Source organism: Gymnodraco acuticeps, unplaced genomic scaffold (genome assembly GCF_902827175.1).
Source record: "Gymnodraco acuticeps unplaced genomic scaffold, fGymAcu1.1, whole genome shotgun sequence".
Classification (NCBI taxonomy): domain Eukaryota; kingdom Metazoa; phylum Chordata; class Actinopteri; order Perciformes; family Bathydraconidae; genus Gymnodraco; species Gymnodraco acuticeps.
The window spans coordinates 2,601,543-2,620,878 of record NW_022990699.1 but is presented as its reverse complement, the minus strand read 5'-3'; the positions used below and the strand labels follow the sequence as shown (position 1 = coordinate 2,620,878).

The window sequence follows — 19,336 nt, the reverse complement described above, 5'->3', positions numbered from 1 at the left end:
TAAGTAATTTAAGTTTTTCGCACTCTCGCGGGAATATCTCCGCAATGGAGCAAGCTTAAGTTTCACTTTCAATTGCATGATATAGCCCAGATAAACACCTTCATCATACATGTTGCCACTTGTTGGTACCATTTTCAGGCGATTTGTAAAAAACGATGTGTTTTTGGATATTTGTGGAGTTAGGTGGTCCTCGAGTGTTTTTTTATTGGTTAAGTGGTCCTTGGTATGAAAAAGTTTGAGAAACACTGCATTAGACCAATCACTACCCTCTTAAATGGAAATATGTGTTTACATAAATGGTGACCACACCGTTTGAGACCCACTGAGAACTTAGACTAAGTTAACTATCTAAACACTCAGAGAGTCCTTTACCTCACCTGAGCAGGGCCGTATCCAGGATTTCCTAAATACCGAGGTCCAAACATGCTAGGGGGGTTCGGGGGTATACAAAGATGTAAGCAAATTGTGTTTTATGCAATTGTATGTTATTATGACATCCTAACTGCAATAGATGTATGTTGTTTTAAAAGTATGCCTATTGTCTATATTGTAAATGAAGACTATTGTTATAGATAAATAGATGGATAGACAGATAGATAGATAAATAGATGGGCTTATTAAGCCTACCTTATTTTTGTGTGACTCTACCTGCAGTTCCTCCCTGACTTCCATCACATTCTCTCTCTCTCTTTCTCTCTGCCTGTCCTGTCTCTCTCTTACCAAAGCTGAGCTTCGACTGACGTAGTCTTTTCATTTCATCTGAGTCAGTGTAAAAAGAATACAATACAATGTTATATCTTCAATGTTTTACTCAAATTGAAATAAAATAAAAGCATTACGACATTTGTTAAAAGGTAATCCTTCTGACATTGGATGAATGTAATTAACTGTAGCTCTCTAGCTAGTTTATTCACGCAATTTAAACCAAAGTATAGCCTATAGCTGCAATAAAAGTTAGTGTGCATGTTGTCGGACGTCCACTGACTAACGTAGAGCGTTCACACAGGATCTGCTGGTCATATGATGTCCTGAGGAGCAGAAACACAAGCAGCCCACTGGACTTAGATCTCTAGATCACTCTTCCGCTGCTCCGATAGAAGTCCGGGCTGCGGTGGTTTGTTGATACATGTCGTCTTCTTCTGTTTGCTTTAACAGAGGCTACGTAGTTATGCAGCGCCCCCATCGTCAGTAAATGGAAGTACTACAAAGAACCCCGTTCAGTGCAATTATTTCACAAGTTTTGTATACACAGCTCGGAAAACATTACCGAGGTCCGGACCTCGGTGACCTCAATGGTGGATACGGCCATGCACCTGAGCTGAGGTTATCCCGAGCTTGAATGACACACAGAGACCAATCAAGGGCTTTGATTTATGATCTGTATGACGGTGGCCATGTCAGCAGGCCACATCATGTGGACAGCCAGTCACCCTGTGTGAGGCAGGCCACTTAACAGGCCAGAAGGAGGCGAGATCAGAGCAAGGGAGCGAGGGATCATTGTCTACAAGTTAATCGATCGCAGATGGCGTCGTGGTCACGGACGAATTAAAAAAAAAAAAATTTAAAAAAAAACTTATAAAAAAAAAAAAAAAAAAACTAAATGGGTCGCGAAATATACTTGGGCGGCCGTTAATATACCTGGGCGGCCCGCCCAAGTATAGTCTATGTGTGGGAAACCCTGGTGTTCTTTGGATGCAACTCAGCATTCTTTCTCCTCCAAACACGTCTAGTTGAGTTTTTACCAAAAAGTTCTATTTTGGTTTCATCTGACCATATGACATTCTCCCAATCCTCTTCTGGATCATCTAAATACTCTCTAGCAAACTTCAGACAGGCCTGGACATGTACTGGCTTAAGCAGGGGGACATGTCTGGCACTGCAGGATTTGAGTCCCTGGCGGCGTAGTGTGTTACTGATGGTAGCCTTTGTTACTTTGGTCCCAGCTCTCTGCAGGTCATTGACTAGGTCCCCCCACATTTTGACCCCACGGGGTGAGATCTTGCGTGGAGCCCCAGATCGAGGGAGATTATCAGTGGTCTTGTATGTCTTCCATTTTCTAATAATTGCTCCCACAGTTGATTTCTTCACACCAAGCTGCTTACCTATTGCAGATTCAGTCTTCCCAGCCTGGTGCAGGTCTACAATTTTGTTTCTGGTGTCCTTTGACAGCTCTTTGGTCTTGGCCATAGTGGAGTTTGGAGTGTGACTGTTTGAGGTTGTGGACAGGTGTCTTTTATACTGATAACGAGTTCAAACAAGTGCCATTAATACAGTTAACGAGTGGAGGACAGAGGAGGCTCTTAAAGAAGAAGTTACAGGTCTGTGAGAGCCAGAAATCTTGTTTGTTTGTAGGTGACCAAATACTTATTTTACCGAGGAATTTACCAATTAATTCATTAAAAATCCTACAATGTGATTTCCTGGATTATTTCCCCCCATTCTGTCTCTCATAGTTGAAGTGTACCTAGGATGAAAATTACAGGCCTCTCATCTTTTTAAGTGGGAGAACTTGCACAATTGGTGGCTGACTAAATACTTTTTTGCCCCACTGTATTTGAAAGTTATTACAACTGTAACACTTTTTTAGAGTGTCATCTTTATTATACTGTAAATAAGATAGTCTTATAAAAGTTATAGTTTTGAAACTGTCCTGGTGTTATTTATCGGCCTGACTTTGCAACAGGATGCCAATGTACAAATAGTTTAGCTACCATTATTTGGGCGATACTGTGGACAACATTTTACAATTATTCTCAACATATGTTCTTAGATTACAAAACTGTAATCACTAATGTGATCAGTTGGAAACAGCTCCTATGTATGGGGATGACAGAGTATACTGTATATTTTGACTTCCTTTGTTTAAAATGAGTTTCTTTAGTACGTTTTTCACATATACACATTCAACTTTAAAATATATATTACACCAAAGAATGTTAAACAGAAATGTGCATAATAGGCACACTATTACAACATTTTTAATTTAAGTTTATTTGACCGGTTTGTTTAATATTTCTATTTTGAATTGCATTATGTATATTTACACTGTTTCCACGTAATGAGTTGTCTGCTGTGAGGGGATAGTTGTGTCTTTATTTAATTGCCCTCCTTTGCTCCTGACCTCATCTGGGCCGAGCTGATTGTTATCAAACATGTTTGATCGTTTCCTCCACACGGATCAATTGAAAAGCTGAAAGACATTACATTAGGTTGGGTCTGACGTAGGGCTGCACGATATATCGTGTCGTGATGATAAATCGCGTTATATTCACATCACAGGACGTGCAATTAAAAAAAGAAAATAATAATTCGTTTTTTTTAGGACCTGCGATATTAAGTAGGCAAATGAACTCAAAAACGTCATGTTACAATTCTTTTGCTGCTTGCTACAAAAGGAAAGCTCGCGCGGCTCTCATTTCAGGGGTACTTGAGTGAGTGACATGCAAACCACCAATCACAATCATTCTTGATCAGATCACAGCAGGATAACCGAGCTAGCTCAGCTTGTTGCTCTGATAACTTAAGATCCAGAAGTCTGTGACTAAAATCCTTCATCCGGTTACATATTGTCAAAAAAATACCAATTGTAAAGCATTAAAGTTCAAGAAAAGATGGATTGCGGACAAAAAAAACTGTCTTTTCGTCAATTCCTGTATTTTTTCATATCGCAATATATATCGCAGGGGAAGAAAATATCGCAATGTCAGTTTTTTCCAATATCGTGCAGCCGTAGTCTGACGGTAATGTGAAATGCCATCTGATGACGCGTCTGAGCATCCAGCTCTATAGAGCGTGATCAGATTAGATGTAACATGCTGCAGTAGTTCTATGCGTAAACTAGAATTGATATAAAAAACCAATTTCCCTGAACATATACCTCACAATGTAATTACAAGTAAAGCATGCTTTAAGAACCACATCAAAATGGCCACTACCCAAATCTCCTCTATATCACTTTTGTGTTTGTTTTTTTTAAACAAAGGATTAGGAGAATATGGAGCAGCACCTTAATGTGGAAATACACTTCTACCAGATCAAACTTAGGCCAGAAAGTCTAAGTGATAACTCTTGGCCCTTGGTCATGAAGTAAAACCTCCTGGCAATGAGTTTATGCATTATTCAACATGTATGAAACTAAGAAGAATATGTCGTTGCTACTTGAGTTGTTTTTATAGGTTAACAAAAATGGACGCCTGACCCCTCCTTCCCTGCTTTGCTTTTTCATAGATCATACAAGTGAATGAACCTTCGTTTTGTGTTTTCAGACTCATTATGTGACATCTGATCAGTGATACCAATGAAAACAAGAGTTTAAATCAAGTGTATTTTGACTGCATGGAAAGTAATTAGACTGAGATTAGATGAGCAACTGGTTCAACCGGCCTCAGGCCTAGTGACAAATGATATCACATGCTCAGTGAGGGAGGGGGAGGTGAGAAAATATCACACTAAAATGATGCCACTTTTATGAGATCTTACAGCTCTAAATGTTTTTGTTTAGAAACAGACCCAGGAGCAACCTTTTCTACCATTGTGTCACACTTTTGACTTGGAGAATTTTGAAAAATGAATCACTTCTTTAGTCTGTGGCCCCCACTGTTGCCAGATTTGAGTAGATCCAGAGTCAGGATGTGCCTCCTCTTACTTTAGGTCAACTGACTCAAGGCCTCTGACTCCAACCAACCAGTGAAATACAAACTATGTGTCAAACTCTGTCAGTGAAGCACTTTGTGTCTAGGAATCCAAATGAGTAACTGGAAAGAAGCAAGGACAAAATGTAAACAGTCAAAGCTGAGATGTTCTAAGAACCACAGCGGGGCTTCACACCCTCCTCATCAGCCATGAAAACCCTGAACTTTGGCTGAATAAAACAAAAATGACAAGACCGAGGAAAAAGAGGAGACGGGGAGGAGGCACTGAGCAGATATGTGATTCATACAGCCACTTATATTTTCCAAATGTTTCCAACCACAGACAAGTGTGCAGCGGGAGGAAGGCTTTCCATTTCTCTCCCTCTCTCGAACACACATGTCAAGGTATTTCCTGTTAGGATTGTGAGGTGGCCAAACAGCATTATGGGTGACTGACTTAACCCTAAATGGGCCCCCTTTTTCTTTCATACAGTGCCTCTATTTCCGGCTGCTATTCTCCCTCCTTGTCCTCCTTTCACTGTTGTCTCCGCCAGTTTGGTGGCGATGAGCCCGAGCTGTTTGTGATTAAAGAACGTTTTCTGAACGTGGCAATTTTCTCTGTGTGACTTACTGGACTACCAGTTACAACACTAAGCTTCATTTCATAAAAATGTCATCCAAAGGCATTTGGTAAAACTCGAATGAAAGACAGAGACAGAGAAAAAGATAAAAAAAGAAAGAAAAAGTTCAGTCTACCCTCTGGCTCTGAGCTCCTCTGCTCTGGAGCCCGCTTCACATCTGGCTTCTATTGAGGAAGGTATTGGGTTGCACACACTCTTCCCCGGCCTCTGTTATGTGTGAATACTCAACCCACACATCAGTACATGTGAACAAACACACACACTAGCTCTCTCTTGCGCTCCCTCTCTCTCTCTCTCTCTCTCAGTTAATGGGCACTGGACACTTTCCCACTCACATGGTTACACACAAGTTTCCTAACACATGGTGTCATGTTACAGAGTTACTATCCTAACAGCTCGTACTGCCTCATTTTTATTTGCACGGTCTTACCCAAACCCATTTTCTACAAAATGTGGTACATGGAACATTTAAGCTGCATAAGGCAAAAATAAGGACAAAGTAGTCTCCAGTAAGTGAATACAACTGGATTTGTCAGTAGGACACAAAGCAGAATAAGTAGCTAACCAGATTACTGGCCTGTCTCTGCAAGCTTTACAGACTGAACAACGCGGCCTGAATGAAAATCGATACAGCATGGGGTAGTGTTTAGGACTAGTCCTCAAACACAGAACATGATCTTCTGGCAGGCCTAGTAATGACAAAAACAGCCATCCAACTTTTTTTTTGTTCCAAGATACAATGGAGAAAAAGATTTGGAGTTGATTTAATGGGATTCAATAGATGTTATGATATATATTGTATGTACCAGTAAGAGTTAGCTGGGCTATGAAATCATGTGAAAAATGTGTAGTACTTTTTCAATCAATTTTTCACATCACACATTGGGAAATTGCATATTGGACCATCAATGGATCCAAACTAATGCTACAACATATACAAGTTACATTGTGATTTAAGGTGAGCCCAGAAACGCTCCCTTTCCAGCAGAGGAATTGGAAAACAATCCAGATTCCTGACCCATACATCATTCTGCACAGAGAGGGTCAACATTCCAAGAGAGCAATAAGCAAAGCACATGTTGGAGAGGAGGGGGACTAAATACATGTTTTGCCTATTGCCTATTCACTGATCCCACGTCCTTGAACTCTCTACCCACACTCTGGTTTATTATCCCTAACCACATTCATATTCCTCTTATATTTTCCTATTCCACAACCACACCCCCACCAGTTGCCCCTCTCTTAAGTGCCCTGCTGCCCACACCCTCCCTCTTCTTTTGTTGTTGTGCCAGCTAATGGTGAATTGGCTTTTCCCCCTTGTAACCCTGGCCAAGAAATACAACCACCCCCCTCTGTCTCTGAGCCATGCAACAGATGGAACAGAGACATGGGGAACACAAACAAATGGTTGTTGTGTGTTGACAGAAACATAGAGACAGAGTTACAGAAAGATGGAACAAATTACTCTCATATGCCACATGTTTCAGGATAGTATGCATACCACAACTGTGTGTGAAAGGAAACAGAAATCTTTAAATCAAGTAAGACTTGGCACTTCACATCTGCATGTTTTTCAAAGATGTACTGCTCTGCCTGTGTATGAGTACCTGCTTGCCGTGGTCCTCTCTTTCTCCTGAAGGCAGCGCCCGACTGCAGCGCTTCCAGCAGACCATCCATGATACCAGTTTCATCCCCGTCTGTAAACATAGAATGAAAACATCAGCAATGCATCAAGAAACACTGGATTAAATCAACATGTAGACTAGAGTCACATTTAAATTGTATTTCTGTCTCACACACGCCACTTTGATATCACAACCATGTTATTATAAATCAATTCAACCCTGACATTTACAAAACATTTTCTCTCAACATCAGGGGAGTGATTGGTGGTTTTTCTAAACCCTCTACCTATCACTGGTTCTCACAGACACACCCACCCCCACACAGACACACACACACACACACACACACACACACACACACACACACACACACGGGCAGGGAGGTTATTTACCAGCCATGTTGGCAAATTAGCTAAATTAACCCAGATAGGCAGTGACCTAGTTCAGCTACTGTCTCTGCTAGGGAGGTAACCTCTAAAACACACACATACAACATTATTAAAAAGACACACCCACTGAGACCAAACCTCCTCATAAACATTTCAATATTACAGAATGAATGAGTTCTGCTGATGGTTAAAAGATGCCGACTAGAAAGTAACCTTGTATTTGTGTGGGAGTACAGTCACAGTTTGTACACGTGGTCTTGTTGTTTGTTTGTTTACATCCACATGGTCTGGTGATCTTAAATCAGGAATCAGGGGGTACTTCATGACAATGCAGCTTTGTGTATAAGTGTATGAGTGTTGTCATTATTGTTTTGTGGGCAGGATTCAGAGGCACAGCTCAGCACTCAGGCAGATGGTTTTAATTATTTCTATTTGAACCTGAAAAGAGACAGAGGGGTCTGGAGAAGGGGGCAGTGAGGTTGGGGGTTAAAGGTTTATGTTGTCACCTCCCCTACCCCCAAACACAAAAAAAACACATAGCTCTGCGCAAACACACACACACAATATTTAATCCTGCAGTAAGCCATGAAGCAGATGGTCTGTGGTCTCTCTCGCCTGTCACATCAGAGAAAGTCTCTCACACACTCCACAGGACTTCCACAGCTCACATACACCCCTTCCTGTCCATGCTCTGCAACTGCACACACACATCCCGCCCTTTCCATGCTCTGCAACTGCACACATAGATCAGAGGGATGTAGGCCATGTTGTTCTCCTTCCGGGAAAGCACATCTGGCACATTTCCACTCAAACTAATCACATGGTTAGCTTAAAATACTGGTGGTAGCACACAGACACACAAACCTATTTGTGAAGATGCACTGGAGGCGATTGAGGGCCCAAACAATGACCTGGCTGTGAATAAAGAAGTCTTATTGAAGCCAGAGTGAACTCCTGACTAAAATTAGAATGTCCTAGGCCAGTGCACTGTATAGCATATGCATGGAGCTCTTTAGTGTTTTTGTGTGAGTGTGGCCTCGGGCAACAGTGTTTCATGAAGCCATATAGCTTTTTTTTAAAAAAGCTTAACAATGTTTGGTTTGTTCGAGGATAGTAAAGGGCTCATAATGGGGGGAATAACACTTGATGCATTAAACCACCTTTAGATAATACATGAGGGACAGATATCCAGTTAATGGTGTTATCATGCAGAATCAATACACCATTAACATTGAAATGGCCTCTGAAACTGTGTTGGAAGACTCAGTGCAACAAATGCATGGATTGGGAGTAGGACAAGCATGCACACACACTCCACACACACTCCTCTAGTGCAGGATACAAACGGCCAGGTATTACATGAGCTGCAGCAAATAAGAACATAAGACGGATTCATTTGTGTAATTGGGTTGGATCATGAGCTCTTAAAGATGTCTCTTTAAATCTCTTGTGTGAGGACAACATGCTGTGTGGAGCAGTAGCACCCCTAAAGGACGTTCACACAATAACATTTGAAGATATACATGCAATATTTTAGTAGCAACTACGGCAGAAAGAAAAGCAGAGAGAAGGGAAACAATTCTGGATGAAAAGACAGCGTTCATGGGGGGAAGAATTTCTATATTCCTAATGTGCCATGATATTGTCTCTCTTTCACAGTGGCCTGGAGTGAGACAGGCTACTCAGGCTTATCCTATCTCATCCTCTCTCTCTCTCCCTCCATGTGCTTTTCTCCTCTCCTCCCCTCTTTACAACACAGTCTAATCCTCAGGAGAGCATCTGCTGTTCTACTACCTTCCCTCCCCCACACTACATTCTTTACTCACTCTCTGTGTGGAGCACGAGCACTCCTTGTGGCAGTTCCCATACCAGCATCTGTGTGGGAGTGTGACCACACATGCACACACCCTTTATCACGTGCATAAAAGCCTCAACCTTTTACAGACAGCACTGACACCTAGCTGTAGAAACCAGGAAAAGCCAGTTGCCAAGTAGTCTGGCATTTTCCCAAGGATGACAGCCAGTAATAGATGTTTCATTATAGCAGCATGCAGTATTTATCAGATCAAATTAGAGAAAAGGTCTTACATAGAGAGTGAGTGTGAGATGTTGGGTGTGTCAGTCTGGTTCCCTGGAGCCTCAGCTATGTTTTACGAGGGCCAAATAAAGCCAAGGAAAGGCAGTAAATGATATGGTGATCAGAAGATTCAATAAGTTATCATCTAGAAAGAATCTCAGAGGTTTCTGTTATTCACAATAACTATCATCACATGCCTCGATCATGAGCAGAAAGAGTCCCAGTGAGTGAGCGTCTGCCTGTCTGGCTCACATAGGAATGACAAGGCCACAAAGTGCAAACACACACTGACCTTCTAGGGTTTACCCAACGACTGGGATGGTGTACAAAGAGACAGAAAGTGAGAGAGAGGAACATTCAGAGAATTTAGCAGATAGTGAGGGTATGTGAGTGGGGAATCGGAAATAACAAGGACGTTGTTGGTGTGAGAAAGTAAAGCTGCTGTTAAACAACCTTTGTGTAAAAGCCATCCAGTGTGATGGTACAAGCAAATACAAGACAAAGGCCAGGTGTGTGTATGCCAACATTTGCTCGTGGTTGAATTTGAATAGGGGGGGGGTATTGAATGACTCCGGGCTACAGGGGGAAACCAAATATGCCACCTGTATGTAAATGATCTCTCGCCCACTAACGCTCATGAACAACACACACATGTTTGAAGCAGTATAATGTTCCATTCGTGCATGCTGAACATGACATTTGACTACTTCACTTTCTACCACAAAATGGCAGCTATGTACGTTAAACACTGAGAACAAATATTCCAAGTGGGGCCTCTGTGCTTGCTGTTTCTTTAAGAGCCCTTTAAATGGACACGGGGGGAGGGAAAGGGGGAAAAAGAAGGAGTAATGGAACAAAAGCAAAATAGAGAGGAGAAGCCAGCTGGAACATGGAGAACTAGGAGGAAGGCCAGGACTACTTTTTGTAAAAGAGGTTCACTGAAAAGATGCAGAGAACTCTTTGGCCGAAACAAGGGTTCTCTAACACATAAGCAAAGCAAAACAGAAACACTCACAAAAAAAGGCATAATTTGTAACACAAATACAAACACTTATAAACTAAGTGAACTTAGGCTGGAGCTCATTTTGACTGTGAAGTCCCAGGGGAACAGGACTGGAGTCGGAGAGAGGAGGAATGTTCTGAAACTAGGTCAGTCTGAGAGAAGGGGGAAAAGTGCCTGTGCATTAATGTGTGTCTGCAAGGCAGGATTTGAGTGTTAACTGTGTGTATACGGGGATGAGAGAGTGAGAGAGTGAGAGAGTGTGAGTGTGTGTGTGTGTTACATGGGACAATATGCTGCTGGCCTTTATATAAGGATAAGAGCATCTCATAGAAGAGTGAAAATGTGTTTTCCTGCGATAAAGAGATTTAGGCGTTCTTTCAGTTCTCCTTTATGCCAGCAAATCCCCGGTTCACCAGAGGAGCGAACAGAGGTCGCACGGATCCTTATATGCATCCTCCTTGTATCTGAGGAGCCTGTTGTAACTGTTTTAATTGCAAACACAGGTCATCAATATTAGATGAACTACGGTCTATAAATACTGATGGGTTCTGCATTCACACACACACAAAGACACACACACACAAAGACACACACACACATATTCCACAGAAGTGTGGACTCTGACTGCCCCCAACTGGAGTCTGAGGGAAATGCAAACTGAGAAACAGGGAGTGCTTCTCTTTCTCTCACACACAGAAATGATAAAGCAAGTGTGACCTGTGTTGATGTCGAGATGCTGGTTCTTCTTGAGTTTCTCCTCCTTCTCCTTCTCTGCCTTTTCCCTGGCCAGTTTGGCCCTCTTGATCTTCTCTTCAGCCTCCTTCCTCTTCTGATTCTCCTTTACTGCTTGCTGGTGGGGAAACACACAGAAAAGGTATAAAGACAGTGTCTGTGCTTACATTGACTTTGGGGTCTGGTGAGGACAAGTGTGAAAAGTATGAAAGTGATTTTTAGAACAAAAACTCAAAGACAGCTGAATGATGGCTCTGATTGATGTCTGTGTATAAACATAACTTCAAACTCAGGGAATGGCAGTTATCCATATTAACCGGTAAAACAGGTCACCTCCTGCGGGAGCCCTTTCAAACGGCACATTTACAGTTGATGTGTAAACTGTCGCTCTCATTCTTTATTATTGTCAATACAAACACACAGCCTTTTTTCTCTTATTGATTTGACATTCAGTCTTCCATCCTTTCCTCTTTCATCTATTTTTTTTGTTGACTCCACTTGTGTGTATGTCCTTGAACTCTATGTGCAAGAGCTGGATTTGATTGAGAACCACACCGGCAGATCAAGCTCGAGTTCGATCATTCACACAGAAAAACACACCTGGAACATGTTTTTAAAGGTGTTGAGGTCTCCAAAGAATTCCTCCACTGAGATTTTTCTCGGGTCAAAGACAAAGTACTGTCCCAGGTCGGTGTATTGCTTCTCCATATTCTTGTGCAGCAGATCCAGCTTCTCATGCTGCTCATGGGCAGAACTCACAAAAATGTGGAAACACGATGTTAAGGAATATACAACATATATCTCTGTATGCTAACAAGCCATGACAATCATTTATAATGACAGGATCTATTGCTTTAATGCTTTTATAAACAGACTGTTTGATGTAATTACTGAATAACTTGATGATTACTATGAAATATGTCATTTAAATAAAGAGGATATTGCCATCTTCTCCACAAACAGGTCCTTGTCATTTTGTGGAGGAGGGAAGGTTTCCAGATCTTTTTCCAGTGTCTTGATCTGACGGCCCATTAGCTCAAGGTTCTTCTGGAGTGTCTCTGCCGAAACTGCAGGGAAACATTATTGACACGGAGCACGTACATACAATGCTCATCATGGACTGTTGGTTTTTCAAATGACTATGACAATGAGAGCACAATGTACTCGTAAAAATGATTGTAATGCGTATTCAGGGCTTTTCATGGATGATTGCATTTGATGCTATGTAGTGATGGATAGAGATCAGTTAAATGACCCATGTACCTCTGCTGGCCTTTTCCACATGGACGAGCTCGTCTGCAAAGCCCATGATCTCTGGGTACTGCTCCTGGCACACGTCAGCCAGGAAATGGAGCAGTGTCTGCTTCAGATCAGCTGTTTTGGTGTCACGAAGCTGATTGGGAGAATGATTGATTTAAAAATGGCACCGTGAAATAATAATTCATCAAAAGTATTTCATGTCTGCACAACCGTCAGTGTTTTTCAGAGTCAGATAAGGGGTTTGCAAACATCCAGCATTTCTAGACTTGTGTTCTTTTGCCTGTATTTTACATTATAGAAGTAGTTAAAACACATTATATACATACAGTGTAGACATCACTGTTGGTCCACTAAGTTGGTGTAGCATCACTGTACTGATAAAGGAGTTATAGTGCCATGTGTACATATATAACTCTATCTCCAATACTACATACATATAGCTTATATTGAAATACAAAGGGGGAGACCTTTGTTTGTTATTGACTATGGTACACCTGCATGAAATGGAATAATATGACACAGAAAAAGTTTCTGCTTTTGTGGAGGGCACACAATAATGTAACGATGAAAATAAGTGAAACCAAAGACATGAATGATGAATTGATTCCACTTCATACGGTCATTGTGTTTACACTGCAGGTAAGGCCCAGTTAATTGAAGGCTTTACGCGTATGAGACCCAGTTTTATGTAATTTACTAGCATTTCTAGTTGGTCTTCAAGAAATACAAGAAAAGTAAGACTGATGGCCTTTCCAGTCCACTCAATACATTTGTGTGTGTGAGTTTGTGTGTTGTGTGTACTAAGTCTAAACCTCCTTTTACCTTGCACAGGTATGATATGGAGAAGCCAAATGCCTTCCCATTGCGGGAGCCAGCGTTCATGTAGTTCCCTACGAGGAGGATGATCTCCAGCAGCTTGGTGAAGGACTGGCTCTTACTCAGCTCCTCGCAGGCCGCTGTCACAGACACCACATCTGGCTTGATGTTGTTCATCTGCTCCTCGAACTGCAGCCTGAACAGGATGGCCTGAAGCCGTGGCATCAGCCGCTTTATGCCGGACATCTGAAGAGAGAAAAGAGGGACTCCTGATGTGTTTTTACCCAACATAGATTATGCACTTGTGTGTGTAGCTGTGTGTGGCTGAAGGGGATTTCATCCATTACTCACATCAACCACAGTTGAACAAAGAAGTCTGTGTTTAGCAGCATGAAGTATTCTGTGTCTAAATGATTGACTCTATATCAGTATTTCAACTTTGTCTATGTCTCATCACACTGATTTCCCTGCAATGGTTGTGGTCAGTCAGGCCCTAGTCAGCTGGGACATGCTTACAAAAAACCAAATGAAGTGATATTTTATTTGTGTGCATGTTTTCTCACCACTACTCCAAACTGCTCAGACTCAGCCAGGTCGTCGTATTCCTCCTTCATTTCTCCCAGGACCTTCAGCTGCTCTGCTTCTGGCAGCAGTTTGATCAGGTTCTAGGTGACAATAAAGGCAACATATACATGAAAGGATCTAGAGACACTTCAAGTGTCTCAAACTACTCCTTGAGAAAACAGAAAAGCAACTTTATTAACCACTTTCTTCAACCTGTGTCTGGGCATGCACACTGAAGGACAATTAGCTATTGAGCAGTATCCTTAAGGATCAATGTGTGAAGAATGCCTATGTTACGCTGCCAGATCTCAGTTGTAAAATAGATAATGTAGTTCAACTTCCTGGTTAAGAAATATCAAATTCAATTAAACAAGGCAGAGGTTTGCTGTAGGCTCTATTATGAGCTGATTGTACTTGTATTATAGTTTTACATGCAGATCTGAGCTCTGTACCTGAAGCATGGACTCTGTGATGACCTTCTCATTAACCTCAAAGATGGCGTTTTTCATTTCCACATAAGGAAGACGGAACGAACCCAGGAAAATGGCTGTTTAAACAAACAATTAAAAGCAGTTATTAAATCAAACACAATTTAATTAAACAAATGTTATTGATGACATTTTAATTAAGGTGTTCACTGAATGAATTTACAGAGCCACGCCATTGGTGCTGTGGTGTCAGAATTTGAAACCGTTGGTAAGAGACTTACAAAGGTTCTGCGAGGTCTTGGAGTCAAGAATCTTCAGCTCCTTCACCTTCTTCTTCTGCGTCGTTTTCTTCTCATCCCCGCCGTCCTGCTCCTTTTTGGCTGGAGAGATGGATAGAGAAATGGGGAGGGGGGTGGCAATATTCAGAACGAGAGAGGGGAGACTTTGTTAGAACTTGCATCTTGGTAACTTTCTAAATGTCAGATGACTATTAAAGCTGGATATAGAACATGTTTTGATAAGAAGTACAGTGGGTTCTGTAATGGAAAGAAATGTGGATTATGGATAGAGGGTCTATGTGACGGCGACAAAAACTGACAGAGTTGGCATGGCCTTCCCTTTTATAAATTCCCTCCCAACTGTATGGTGTCATGGAGGTGTTAGGATTATTGTATCAATGGCCTTGGGTATGATGAGCTGCTATAAAAGGGCTGGGGGCAAGACATCTGTGTGTGTGTATGTGTATGTGTGTGTGTGTGTGTGTGTGTGTGTGTGTGTGTGTGTGTGTGTCTGATTAATACGGTGAGACGTTTGTCGGCTGTAAGGCATACAAAGTTTGTGCTCACACACAAGCATGTACACTACATTCTGATACACGCGCACACACACATACACGCACTTGACAGAAATACTTCACATTAACTGGTTCTGACAAGGTTAGGATTGTGACTGTAAGGATGTGTCAGCGTGCGGGGGGTGATGAGAACGAGGGGTGAAAGATGAACAAGCACACGGGTTTGACCACATGACAGCCCACTGTACAGACCTAACGTCAGCAGATTACCGGATGTCACATTTGTTCACTTTGTTTTTGCCAATATTATCTAACCACTCCTACTGAATCTATCAGTTCAAATACTGTATGTCATGATTAGTGAAGAAATCATTAGTCGACTAAATAAGGCACAATTTATACATTAATCAACCACTTAGTTATGTAACAGTTGTGGTAGATTCTCAAATGTATATTATATTTCTATTATAAAACGAAATGCCTCATCAACTTGTAGAAAAAAAGTGATTTCCTGTTCTTGACTGAGATCACTTCCTACAAACAATATTAATAATGAAACATTGTATTTGTTGAATATGTATTGTTTAAATCATAATAACATTCGTAAAATAATTGTTAGTGCTTAGGGCCCTTAGCTGTAACTATTCCTGTTTATCCATTATCATACAAATATTTGGCCTCGTTGATTAATCCCTGAGTACAATCTGTAAAGCTACAAGTTTGATAAACCCTGAAGGATGTGTAACCCCTACCTTCTTATGTCTCATTCTCTATGGCCTTGGACTTATCTTTGTTTAGACCCAACAGTAACAGGAGACAAGGATCACTGTCTGGAAAACAGCCAGCAAGAGCGCTGGTACAGGATGTACAATATGAGTATGCTGTGTCTCTTTGTCTGAAACACAGACAAACAATATCAATCTAAATCAGCCCATGTGCGCCGAGCAGCCCACCTGTTTCCACTGCCCGTAGGTGACCTCATGTAATGACATCAGAACAGAAAATAAACCAGACAAGGTTATCTGGACTGAAACTACTATAACTACTGCAAAATAATGACTAGCTGTTGTGAAGACAGACCTACTTATGGGGGCTGCCTAATTACCAGAGTTAAATATATTCATTATTCATTGTAATTTAGGTTTATGGAACCCCGACCTCTCTGTACTGCATAAGTGGCCTTATTTATTTACTTCCATGCAGTCATTCCACCATCTTTTCCCACAATCTGGTTGCATTCAACGGCAGTTTGTTAGATCATTGAAAAATAGTCTCATTCAAACAGCAACACTGAAATCATTCTCCCCACAGACACAGAGATATCTGCTGCAGCATAGCAACTCATTCACCCATCTGTGTGTGCATCCTTCCATATGTCCAGTCAAACAGTGCTTTGTCTCTGTGTGAGAGGCCAATCAGCCTAGTAACAAGTCCAGGCTTCTTAATGAGCTCCTCATCTCTCCAGTTAGAACACACACTTACACACAGAACAGTCATTCGGCCAGTCAGGGGACTGTGGCCTCAATAAGTCCCATTGTTTCCCTCAGTGTCAGCTTCAGCTCTATTAAACTCCTCTCTCAGAATGGACCATCACTTAATGTGTCTTGTACAGATTGACTCAAACCTGGGGGCATCTAATCAGTTTGAACTGTGTACTTCTACTGCTGCATATCATTTGGGTGATATCAGCCGTGTGAATCACTGCCATGAATAAATAATACTTTTGTGTGTGGCAAACACTCGGGCCATAGTCCCTGCCGAGAGCAGGAAACCACAGCAGGAAGTGAACCATTAGACACACACAGGGTAGGAAAATCCATCAGGATATCTGAGAGGAAACAACATAAATATCTTCACACAAACACAGCAAGTCACAGCTGAGAAGTTAGGAAGAGACTCAAAGGAAGTGACAAGCATCTACAAATAAACATCTTAGGAGAGGGGCAGAAAAGAGACCTGAGAGAGATAAATTAAAAACACATTTCAACAGGATTCTGGCCCCTAGAAAATAAGGGAATGAAAAAAATAATTGAATCAAATTCAATTAAATCTCATGGCTCTTGTCATATTGAGGCCTTAACCGTACTCTTTTAATATAGACTGATATTGAAAAATACCCCTCTTGAATATGGGTACATACACATTTAAATATGGGCATGCACAAGGGGAGGTCTAATCTGGAGGGGATATAATCTCAAGGACATGCAATCCAGTTAATCTGGGACAAGACTACTGACCTAGTGATGGCATCATGTCACTAGGTCAGAGTGTGCCTGTCAGTGTGCCTGTCAGTGTGTGTGTGTGTGTGTGTGTGTGTTTGTGTGTGTGTCCCAGCTGCTCTATAGCCAATGGAATCAGGCACAGCTATGTTGTCATCATGGCTGATTCATAAAATGGGGTCTGGTGTGCAGATTGTAAAATGGCTGCTCTGTAGTTTTCACATGGATAGTTTATTTCATTTATGAGCTGATGGCACCCCTAGCGGTGGCTATGAGGCACACACCATGTTACACTTAGTCATTGTGGAGGAGGAGAGGAGATGACAGAGGGAGAACACATGTGTGGCTAGACATACACACATACGAGCACACTATTAGAGTGCCGACATCTTAACATCCACATGTTTTATCGTACCAGCTGCCTTTTTGTTATACTGTCTCACAAATAATGGTCGTTTTGTGGAAACAAAACCCATACCTACCACACACACACACACACACACACACAACACACACACACACACACACACACACACACACACACAACACACACACACACACACACACACACACACACACACACACACACACACACACACACACACACACACACACACACACACACACACACACACACACACACCACACACACACACACACACACACACACACACACACACACACACACACACACACACACACACACACACACACACACACACACACACACACACACACACACACACACACACACACACACACACACACACACACACCTCTTTTCCTGGAACCCCCTCCTCTCCCCAACAGCTGCTCGGCACTGAGATGAGGGGGGGTTTTAGGTCCGTGTTATTGTGTGTTGCTGTGCACGGAGAGCAGCATGTGTGCGTCATGAATGGATAACTACATTTTTCCATTTGTAACTTCTGTTCTTAATTAAGTGGAAAGAAAGAAATAAAATGGAAGGGGAGAGGAGGGATAGCAGGGGTTCTCAGAATCACGAGGAACCAAGTCATGCAGGGGTCTCTGTCAATATATAACCGAGTGTGTGTGTGTGCGTGCGTGCGTGCGTGCGTGCGTGCGTGTCTGTCTCTACACAAAGAGGAGTCTGTTTATCAGTCAGCAGACCTGAGTGTGTCCTTCACCCCCCCTCCTATTCCCTGTCTCTCTCATTCCCTAACTCCTTAAAAGGAAGAAATGTGTGGAGGAGTAGATGATAGGAAGCCATGCTTGGAGAAAGGAAATAAAAAAAAAAAGGAAAGATGAAAAGAAATGAATATAAAGCAAGTAAGGTACACAAAAAGAGACAAAGAAAAGAAGAAAGCACACTTTCATCCCTGACCACTCTGAACTGCAGCCTGACTTTAAAGAATCGTTTCAGTCCCAGAGAGCAAAGCCTCTTCTCTTTTCAATCTATTCTGTCTTTTCATCTTCACATCACCACTCCCTGCTTGTGGAGTGCTTTAGTTTATTTTACAACCCACTAAAAGCTTTCAGATGATGTGCTCTATTGTATATCTGGTGCCACATGTGTTTTTCACGGGCCCTCTGGTGGCGGGATCTGAGAAAAGCAAAAAAATGAACTTTATATAACTTCAAACTAACTTTTTTCCCTTCAGCATTCCATGGCTGGAGATTGTCTACACTGGAACAGAGGAGAGGGTTAGTTTCAACATCAATATTTTTGGGGTGAGCAGTTCTTTGGAAAAAGCTGCTGAGGCTGCCCAATTGAAAGAACCACATATGCACAAACAAATCTTTTGCCAGCTTTTGACGTCAACAAAGACCAACCACATTTCAAGGAAACTTAATAAGAGCGTGTGTTTGGTTTTACAGGTTTTACTTTAAGAATGCTATAAGAAAGTATGAGCATTAAAAGGGGAATGAGACAAAGAAAAAAATAAAGGGGAGGGGGCATAAAGCTCTTTGTCTCAACTCAACAGAAGGCCAAAACTAGGCAGACAGGACAGCTGTAGCTTCGGTCCCTTTAAACTTTAAATGTCTAACATTATGTCACTCTCTATAGCAGTGTGTGTGTGTGTGTGTTTGTTACGATGTAAGCAGGTTTGACAGAAGAAGAATAAGGGGGTTTCCACGGTAACCTCGGGTTTTGAAAGAGCCCCTTCATCCTGTTTTTCTCTGTGAAAGGAAATGAGGA

At 41.8% G+C, this 19,336-nt stretch overlaps 1 protein-coding gene across 1 annotated transcript in view; it reads right to left on the bottom strand.

Moving 5' to 3' along the window:
- LOC117555952 (protein diaphanous homolog 1-like) overlaps nt 1-19,336 on the bottom strand; it is a 107,385-nt gene that overhangs the window by 10,918 nt on the left and 77,131 nt on the right. The window contains 9 exon segments of the mRNA XM_034231037.1: nt 6,880-6,969; nt 11,084-11,216; nt 11,699-11,863; nt 12,041-12,165; nt 12,362-12,491; nt 13,181-13,420; nt 13,738-13,839; nt 14,191-14,285; nt 14,448-14,546. Coding sequence (XP_034086928.1) covers nt 6,880-6,969; nt 11,084-11,216; nt 11,699-11,863; nt 12,041-12,165; nt 12,362-12,491; nt 13,181-13,420; nt 13,738-13,839; nt 14,191-14,285; nt 14,448-14,546 — 1,179 coding nt within the window.